The 10,734-nt window shown below is 45.1% G+C and overlaps 1 protein-coding gene across 2 annotated transcripts; it reads right to left on the reverse strand.

The window, feature by feature from the left end:
* Window positions 1-804: 804 nt before the first annotated feature.
* Window positions 805-10,129, reverse strand: LOC139421582 (ATP synthase subunit d, mitochondrial-like). 2 transcript variants are annotated; one of them, XM_071172624.1, is made up of 6 exons: window positions 10,058-10,129; window positions 9,154-9,289; window positions 8,718-8,814; window positions 3,605-3,676; window positions 2,553-2,615; window positions 805-1,124 (listed from the first exon to the last, which is right to left on the reverse strand). In XM_071172624.1, exons 2-6 carry the CDS (start codon window positions 9,273-9,275, stop codon window positions 993-995), a joined length of 486 nt encoding a protein of 161 aa, XP_071028725.1. In that variant the 5' UTR covers window positions 9,276-9,289; window positions 10,058-10,129; the 3' UTR covers window positions 805-992. The 2 variants fall into 2 exon arrangements, with proteins under 2 accessions (XP_071028725.1, XP_071028726.1); XM_071172625.1 differs by having other exon boundaries at window positions 10,063-10,105.
* Window positions 10,130-10,734: the final 605 nt, after the last annotated feature.

The raw sequence follows: 10,734 nt of genomic DNA on the forward strand, positions 1-10,734 counted from the left end.
GCAGTTTGGGACATGCCCATTGTTAGACATTGTCTATATGGTGTCCAACAGTTATACTGTATGTTACTGAATCAACAGAAAGCACCAGTAGATTCCCTTCCTCCTTCCCAGGAGATGGTGGGATCTTCTCTGGAGGGAACCGACTTGGACAGGGGAGAGGATTGTCCAACAGAAAGCACCAGTAGATTCCCTCCCTCCTTCCCAGGAGATGGTGGGATCTTCTCTGGAGGGAACCGACTTGGACAGGGGAGAGGATTGTCCAACAGAAAGCACCAGTAGATTCCCTTCCTCCTTCCCATGAGATGGTGGGATCTTCTCTGGGGGGAACCGACTTGGACAGATAGACAGGGGAGAGCATTGTCCAACAGAAAGCACCAGTAGAATCCCTTCCTCCTTCCCATGAGATGGTGGGATCTTCTCTGGGGGAACCGACTTGGACAGATGGACAGGGGAGAGGATTGTCCACCAGAAAGCACCAGTAGATTCCCTTCCTCCTTCCCAGGAGATGGTGGGATATTCTCTGGAGGGAACCGACTTGGACAGATGGACAGGGGAGAGGATTGTCCAACAGAAACGAGCAGCACGTCTGCCGTAGCCTAAAAGAACAGTCCTATATTACTGAATCAACACAGAACACCAGGATATTCCCTTACTCTAAACGTCCTAAGTGATTATGGAAAATCCTTTCACACGAGTTGATGAACGAACATAAAAATGTGCCCTCGCAAAATAGGTTTACCTACTATCACCCCTTAAGAGTCTTTTGTTAAATAAACGTTGCACAGAATAATGACACAAATCATATTACATTTCCATAAATGTTTATTTCCATTCAAAGAACCAGATGACCTTTCTCAGTCGCTCAATAACAATAAGCAGTTATTTCACAAACCGTCTGTCGATGAAACAGGACTTGACTTTATACATAGGACACTATACAACCTTTCATCAGAGGAAAGTATAATATTATCTAGGACGCGCCGGGGGCCAGTTTACAGCTCAGCGATGGGCTTGTGAGGCCAGTACGGGTGCTTCTCCTTGTCCAGCTTGGTCTCAGGGAACGTGTCGTTCAGATCGTCGATGGTCATCTGGTCGAAGGGAATCATGTTCTGGAACTTCTCCAGCTGGAAGAGAGGAAGGTGGATCAACAGAGAGAAGAGAACTACATGTCTCTAAATAGTGGAAGAGAGGAAGGTGGATCAACAGAGAGAAGATAACTAACTACATGTCTCTAAATAGTGGAAGGTGGATCAACAGAGAGAAGAGAACTACATGTCTCTATATAGTGGAAGAGAGGAAGGTGGATCAACAGAGAGAACTACATGTCTCTAAATAGTGGAAGGTGGATCAACAGAGAGAAGAGAACTACATGTCTCTAAATAGTGGAAGGTGGATCAACAGAGAAGAGAACTACATGTCTCTAAATAGTGGAAGGTGGATCAACAGAGAGAAGAGAACTACATGTCTCTAAATAGTGGAAGGTGGATCAACAGAGAGAAGAGAACTACATGTCTCTAAATAGTGGAAGGTGGATCAACAGAGAAGAGAACTACATGTCTCTAAATAGTGGAAGGTGGATCAACAGAGAGAAGAGAACTACATGTCTCTAAATAGTGGAAGGTGGATCAACAGAGAGAAGAGAACTACATGTCTCTAAATAGTGGAAGGTGGATCAACAGAGAGAAGAGAACTACATGTCTCTAAATAGTGGAAGGTGGATCAACAGAGAGAAGAGAACTAACTACATGTCTCTAAATAGTGGAAGGTGGATCAACAGAGAGAAGAGAACTAACTACATGTCTCTAAATAGTGGAAGGTGGATCAACAGAGAGAAGAGAACTAACTACATGTCTCTAAATAGTGGAAGGTGGATCAACAGAGAGAAGAGAACTACGTGTCTCTAAATAGTGGAAGGTGGATCAACAGAGAGAAGAGAACTACGTGTCTCTAAATAGTGGAAGGTAGATCAACAGAGAGAAGAGAACTACGTGTCTCTAAATTGTGGAAGAGAGGAAGGTGGATCAACAGAGAGAACTACGTGTCTCTAAATAGTGGAAGAGAGGAAGGTGGATCAACAGAGAGAAGAGAACTACGTGTCTCTAAATAGTGGAAGAGAGGAAGGTGGATCAACAGAGAGAAGAGAACTACATGTCTCTAAATAGTGGAAGAGAGGAAGGTGGATGAACAGAGAGAACTACAATACCAGTCAACAGTTTGGACACACCTACTCCTTACAGGGTTTATCTTTATTTTTTTTTACATTGTAGAATAATAGTGAAGACATTAAAACTATGAAATAACACATATGGAATCATGTAGTAACCAAAATAGTGTTTACAATGTAGAAAACAGTAAAAATAAAGAAAAACCCTTGAATCAATAGGTATGTCTAGACTTTTGACTGGTACTGAACATGTCTCTAAATAGTGGAGTTTCTCAGGGGGTCTACTGCTGACTGTGTACTAAAATCCTAAAATATAAAGAGACATTCTAGGGAAATCCGGGTGTAGGGGAGTGTGTGTGTGGTTTGGAGTGGCATGTGTGTAACCCACCTCCTTCTCATACTGGCCAATACGAGCTTTGGAAGCCTCCACGTAGGCAACAGCAGCTTTGTTCTGAAACAGAGAAGAAATATAACCAATAATAATGGAGGAGGCATCAAGAGCAGTGAGTGATTTACATAATGAGGCGTTGCCTCTTGAAATGGAACTCTGAGCTCATTCATCACCTCTTCCTCCAGGACAGAGAACAATACAACATAACAGTGTGTGTCAATGTGCCACAATACACATTTAATGTTTTATTAATTAGCTAGCTACTGTAATATTAATACAGAAATGAGGTGGAGCACAGTGAAGAGTCATTCTGAATCACTACATCAGAGCGGTGAAGAGTCATTCTGAATCACTACATCAGAGCGGTGAAGAGTCATTCTGAATCACTACAGCAGAGCGGTGAAGAGTCATTCTGAATCACTACATCAGAGCGGTGAAGAGTCATTCTGAATCACTACAGCAGAGTGGTGAAGAGTCATTCTGAATCACTACAGCAGAGCGGTGAAGAGTCATTCTGAATCACTACAGCAGAGCGGTGAAGAGTCATTCTGAATCACTACATCAGAGCGGTGAAGAGTCATTCTGAATCACTACAGCAGAGTGGTGAAGAGTCATTCTGAATCACTACAGCAGAGCGGTGAAGAGTCATTCTGAATCACTACAGCAGAGCGGTGAAGAGTCATTCTGAATCACTACAGCAGAGCGGTGAAGAGTCATTCTGAATCACTACAGCAGAGCGGTGAAGAGTCATTCTGAATCACTACAGCAGAGCGGTGAAGAGTCATTCTGAATCATTACAGCAGAGCAGTGAAGCGTCATTCTGAATCACTACAGCAGAGCGGTGAAGAGTCATTCTGAATCACTACAGCAGAGCAGTCTGAATCACTACAGCAGAGCAGTGACGAGTCATTCTGAATCACTACAGCAGAGCGGTGAAGAGTCATTCTGAATCACTACAGCAGAGCAGTGAAGAGTCATTCTGAATCACTACAGCAGAGCAGTGAAGAGTCATTCTGCACAGTAACTTCTAACCCAGAGCTACTACTCACCGCCTCGGCCTCCTGTGTGTTGATGGCGGCTGTGGCTGTGTCCTTGGGCTCAGGGATGGTCAGGGCTGAGAACTGAGGAGGATAGGAGATGGGTGAGATGAGGGAGACAGAAGATGGAGAGGGGTGAGATGAGGACAGGAGATTGAGAGAGGGGTGAGATGAGGAGAGGGGTGAGATGAGGACAGGAGATTGAGAGGGGTGAGATGAGGACAGGGGTGAGATGAGGACAGGGGGTGAGATGAGGACAGGGGGTGAGATGAGGACAGGGGGTGAGATGAGGACAGGGGGTGAGATGAGGACAGGGGGAGAGATGAGGACAGGGGGTGAGATGAGGACAGGGGGTGAGATGAGGACAGGGGGTGAGATGAGGACAGGGGGAGAGATGAGGAGAGGGGAGAGATGAGGAGAGGGGAGAGATGAGGAGAGGGGAGAGATGAGGAGAGGGGAGAGATGAGGACAGGGGGTGAGATGAGGAGAGGGGGTGAGATGAGGAGAGGGGTGAGATGAGGACAGGGGGTGAGATGAGGAGAGGGGTGAGATGAGGACAGGGGGTGAGATGAGGACAGGGGGTGAGATGAGGAGAGGGGTGAGATGAGGAGAGGGGAGAGATGAGGACAGGGGGTGAGATGAGGACAGGGGGTGAGATGAGGACAGGGGGTGAGATGAGGAAAATAAATAGAACAGATCAATATTAACCGTTAGGCACTTTGGGACAAACGTTGTTGTAAAAAGGGCTTTATAAATGATACCACCGTCCCAATACCACCATCACAATACCACCGTCACAATACCACCGTCACAATACCACCGTCACAATACCACCGTCACCATACCACCGTCACCATACCACCGTCCCCATACCACCGTCCCAATACCACCGTCACAATACCACCGTCACAATACCACCGTCACAATACCACCGTCACAATACCACCGTCACAATACCACCGTCACAATACCACCGTCACAATACCACAATACCACCGTGACAATACCACCGTGACAATACCACCGTCACAATACCACCGTCACAATACCACAATACCACCGTCACAATACCACCATCACAATACCACAATACCACCATCCCAATACCACCATCACAATACCACAATACCACCGTCACAATACCACCACCGTCACAATACCACCACCGTCACAATACCACCACCGTCACAATACCACCACCGTCACAATACCACAATACCACCGTCACAATACCACCGTCACAATACCACAATACCACCATCCCAATACCACCATCACAATACCACAATCACAATACCACAATCACAATACCACCACCGTCACAATACCACCACCGTCACAATACCACCACCGTCACAATACCACCACCGTCACAATACCACCACCGTCACAATACCACCACCGTCACAATACCACCACCGTCACAATACCACCGTCACAATACCACCGTCACAATACCACCGTCACAATACCACCGTCACAATTCCACCGTCACAATTCCACCGTCACAATACCACCATTACAATACCACCGTCACAATACCACCATCACAATACCACAATACCACCGTCACAATACCACCGTCACAATACCACCGTCACAATACCACCGTCACAATACCACCGTCACAATACCACCGTCACAATACCACCGTCACAATACCACCGTCACAATACCACCGTCACAATACCACCGTCACAATACCACCGTCACAATACCACCGTCACAATACCACCGTCACAATACCACCGTCACAATACCACCGTCACAATACCACCGTCACAATACCACCGTCACAATACCACCATCACAATACCACCATCACAATACCACCATCACAATACCACCATCACAATACTACCATCTCAGATGTTCCTTGGCAAAAAATACCAAACGAAGCAGACTGAACTCTATGGTCCTTTAAAACCGACAGAATCTAAATTATTATTGTGTGTTACAGCTTGAATAATAAACAAATGTGACTCTGGCTGACAACACGAGGCGACATTAGGACTGTTTTCCTCCAGAAACGTCTGGCTGACAACATGAGGCGGCGACATTAGGACTGTTTTCCTCCAGAAACGTCTGGCTGACAACACGAGGCGACATTAGGACTGTTTTCCTCCAGAAACGTCTGGCTGACAACACGAGGCGACATTAGGACTGTTTTCCTCCAGAAACGTCTGGCTGACAACATGAGGCGACATTAGGACTGTTTTCCTCCAGAAACGTCTGGCTGACAACACGAGGCGACATTAGGACTGTTTTCCTCCAGAAACGTCTGGCTGACAACATGAGGCGACATTAGGACTGTTTTCCTCCAGAAACGTCTGGCTGACAACATGAGGCGACATTAGGACTGTTTTCCTCCAGAAACGTCTGGCTGACAACATGAGGCGACATTAGGACTGTTTTCCTCCAGAAACGTCTGGCTGACAACATGAGGCGACATTAGGACTGTTTTCCTCCAGAAACGTCTGGCTGACAACATGAGGCGACATTAGGACTGTTTTCCTCCAGAAACGTCTGGCTGACAACATGAGGCGACATTAGGACTGTTTTCCTCCAGAAACGTCTGGCTGACAACATGAGGCGACATTAGGACTGTTTTCCTCCAGAAACGTCTGGCTGACAACATGAGGCGACATTAGGACTGTTTTCCTCCAGAAACGTCTGGCTGACAACATGAGGCGACATTAGGACTGTTTTCCTCCAGAAACGTCTGGCTGACAACATGAGGCGACATTAGGACTGTTTTCCTCAGGAAACGTCTGGCTGACAACATGAGGCGACATTAGGACTGTTTTCCTCAGGAAACGTCTGGCTGACAACATGAGGCGACATTAGGACTGTTTTCCTCCAGAAACGTCTGGCTGACAACATGAGGCGACATTAGGACTGTTTTCCTCAGGAAACGTCTGGCTGACAACATGAGGCGACATTAGGACTGTTTTCCTCAGGAAACGTCTGGCTGACAACATGAGGCGACATTAGGACTGTTTTCCTCAAGAAACGTCTGGCTGACAACATGAGGCGACATTAGGACTGTTTTCCTCCAGAAACGTCTGGCTGACAACATGAGGCGACATTAGGACTGTTTTCCTCAAGAAACTGAATCCACATGACATTACCAGACTAATATTGTTGTGACTGAACCAGTGTTACAGTACCACACAGTGGACAGAATACTACATACCAGATGACTGAACCAGTGTTACAGTACCACACAGTGGACAGAATACTACATACCAGATGACTGAACCAGTGTTACAGTACCACACAGTGGACAGAATACTACATACCAGATGACTGAACCAGTGTTACAGTACCACACAGTGGACAGAATACTACATACCAGATGACTGAACCAGTGTTACAGTACCACACAGTGGACAGAATACTACATACCAGATGACTGAACCAGTGTTACAGTACCACACAGTGGACAGAATACTACATACCAGATGACTGAACCAGTGTTACATGACCACACAGTGGACAGAATACTACATACCAGATGACTGAACCAGTGTTACATGACCACACAGTGGACAGGATACTACATACCAGATGACTGAACCAGTACCACACAGTGGACAGAATACTACATACCAGATGACTGAACCAGTGTTACATGACCACACAGTGGACAGGATACTACATACCAGATGACTGAACCAGTGTTACAGTACCACACAGTGGACAGAATACTACATACCAGATGACTGAACCAGTGTTACAGTACCACACAGTGGACAGGATACTACATACCAGATGACTGAACCAGTGTTACAGTACCACACAGTGGACAGAATACTACATACCAGATGACTGAACCAGTGTTACATGACCACACAGTGGACAGGATACTACATACCAGATGACTGAACCAGTGTTACATGACCACACAGTGGACAGGATACTACATACCAGATGACTGAACCAGTGTTACATGACCACACAGTGGACAGGATACTACATACCAGATGACTGAACCAGTGTTACAGTACCACACAGTGGACAGAATACTACATACCAGATGACTGAACCAGTGTTACAGTACCACACAGTGGACAGGATACTACATACCAGATGACTGAACCAGTGTTACAGTACCACACAGTGGACAGGATACTACATACCAGATGACTGAACCAGTGTTACAGTACCACACAGTGGACAGAATACTACATACCAGATGACTGAACCAGTGTTACAGTACCACACAGTGGACAGGATACTACATACCAGATGACTGAACCAGACTAATATACTGAACAAAAATAGAATCTCAACATGTAAAGTGCTGGTCATATGTTTCATGAGCTGAAATAAAAGATCACCTAACATTTTCTATACACAAAATGTTTTCTGCATTCCTGTTACTGATCAATTCTTCCTTGCCAAGATATTTAATCCACCTGACAGGTGTGGCATATCAAAAAGCTGATTGAACAGCATGATGATTTCACAGGTGCACCTTGTACTGGGGACAATAAAAGGCCACTCTAAAATGTGCAGTTGTCACACAATGCCACAGATGTCTCAAGTTTTGAGGGAGCGTGCAACTGACATGCTGACTACAGGAATGTCCACCAGAGCTGTTGCCAGATAATTAAATGGTAATTTCTATACCATAGAGCCTACAGCATTTGTTATTTTTTTGGCAGTACATCCAACCGGCCTCACAAACACAGACCACGTGTAACCACGGCAGCCCAGGACGTCCACATCAGGCTTCTTCCCCTGCGGGAACGTCTGAGACCTGCCAACCAGACAGCTGATGAAACCGAGCAGCATTTCTGTCTATAATAAAGCCCCCTTGTGGGGAAAAACTAATTCTGATTGGCTGGGTCTTGCCCCCCCAGTGGGTGAGCCTGTCTCCCAAGCCTATGCCCTCAGGCCCACCCATGGCTGCGCCCCTGGCCAGTCATGTGAAATCCATAGATTAGGGGCTAATTCATTAATTTTAATTGACTGACTTCCTTATATGAACTGTAACTCAGTAAATTCATTAACATTTTGCATGGAACGTTTAGATTTTTGTTCAGTGTAGTTAAGTGTGTAACTTTATTTCCCCCAGGTAGAGCTCATATGAAACTCATCACAGGCCTTAGGATCTCACCTTGGATTCAAACTCAGCCACCATGCCGGCTCTGGCCACGTTGGTCTTATAGAAGCTCCAGTCGATGGTAACAGGCTTCTCTGGCAGAGAGGACAGCCTGTAGACAGAGCCATCAACAACAGCTCATTGATGTCACTTATAAAACAAATCATTATGGGAATGAGATTGTGGAGATTTTCATTTACAGTAGCATGCATGTACGAGACCCACTCACTTTGCAGCAACCTGTGTGTCTTGGTTGACAATACTTTGTAATTCAATTCCAACTACACACCTTTCACATAGGCATATAAAAAGCTAGATGGAAGAATCCTAAAATTGTTTTACTCATTTTCCCATTGACATCAATGCAAGTGAAAGTTTTACCTCTATTGGCTGGCTCTGAAGTGCTAGTCATGAACTAGGCCTAAATGTTAACTCTGGGTAGGCTACGTACTTGGCACCGATGGCGTCTGAGCGCGTCTTGAGGTTGTTGAACATGGCCCTCTGGTTGGGGGGAACCCTCTCAGCAAAGGCCAACCAGTCAATGGCTTTCAATGCTGCACGTTTCCCAGCCATCTTTCTGTCTGTGTCTGTCAAAGATTGGAAAAAGGGTAAATAAAAGTCCTTCAATAGAGCTGCTAAAACCCACAAGAGATACAGATCATAACATGGAAGAAGAAAACCGTTAGACACTTGAGGGGATGGATCGTACATGCATGTTCTACTGCACGCCAATGCATGGCCACACCGATCAGGCAGGTTGCGGTCACACACAGGTGACAATTTGACTGGCAGTGCACTGAGATTAGAAACTAGCTAGCCTGACTCTTCAACAACACGGTCATGTAGTGGCTACTGTTAGAGATGTAGCTATTATCTAACTGATCTGCGTCCTAACCAACACAAAAAAAGCCAACAGAAGTTCTGACAGCGCCAAACTCATGTTTGCTGACAGATGGCAAGCTGGTTAACGTTTTAGCTAAGTTAGCCTAGTTTAGTAGCTTGAGAGCTAACTAACAAATAGTCGTTAGCTTTGCCTAGCTACTACAATCCAACAATGTAGCTAAGTGGATATTTTATATTTAGCTATATCATCTTATATAGTTATATTTTAGACACACAAAATCCTGTTTTACGTTCAAAGAGCAAGAGTCCGCTGAAGGTCTAGCAGTTAGCTAGTTAGTTGACTAGCCAACACTGCAAGGTCAGAGCCCAGCTGCGGTGGATATCAACCAATCATCGAACAAACAGAATTCAAGTTGTTTTTAAATATCAAACTTTATCATCTGTCCCAATAGAATATACGTTGCAAACATTAAAATATCGACGTTTAGATGCCATTTGAAGATAGATCATACCGTACAGTGGACAAGTTGTTCCAAATGTGAAGATGGTTCACCGGACACGGAAGTGACAGATATAATCTCGACGGGAAACTACACCGTGGATTTGGGTTGCTGCCGCCTGCTGGCGTATTGCACTCATTACATAGCAGATTGATCAGAACACATATATATATATATATATTTAAGATAATTTTTGAAATAGTGTTTCCATCTCTAAGATTGTATCTGTCACCACTTTCTGACAGAAGTATGACAGTTATCCTATCTGGAAGAGGCAGAGCTTAGTCAAGAATTACCCTATTGGCCTGTTGCGTAGGGAGTTTGCTTTTCAAGCCAGCGACCCAGGTCCGTGCTTCATGTAGGCTTACCCTGGCGTGATGTTTTGAGAACCGCACAAATCTCTCGCCTTTAACACTAATTATCATAACGAATTTATTAGAGGAAATTGAGGTGAATATATTGCTAAAACTCACCTATCCAAGAGAATTACACGGCTATCAAAACATCGCGCCAAGTTAAGCCTACACCAAACACACAATTAATAAAACAAATGTTGTAAAATTCCCAATGTGAAAAATGAAAGGCGTAAAAACCATTGGAACCATTTTTATGGGTATTGTGACGCGTCCACTGTGCCGGACGGATTTATGACATGGAATCGTCAGCCCTGTTATGGTCAAACCAGTTAG

Source organism: Oncorhynchus clarkii, chromosome 12, assembly GCF_045791955.1.
Source record: "Oncorhynchus clarkii lewisi isolate Uvic-CL-2024 chromosome 12, UVic_Ocla_1.0, whole genome shotgun sequence".
Taxonomy (NCBI): Eukaryota; Metazoa; Chordata; class Actinopteri; order Salmoniformes; family Salmonidae; genus Oncorhynchus; species Oncorhynchus clarkii.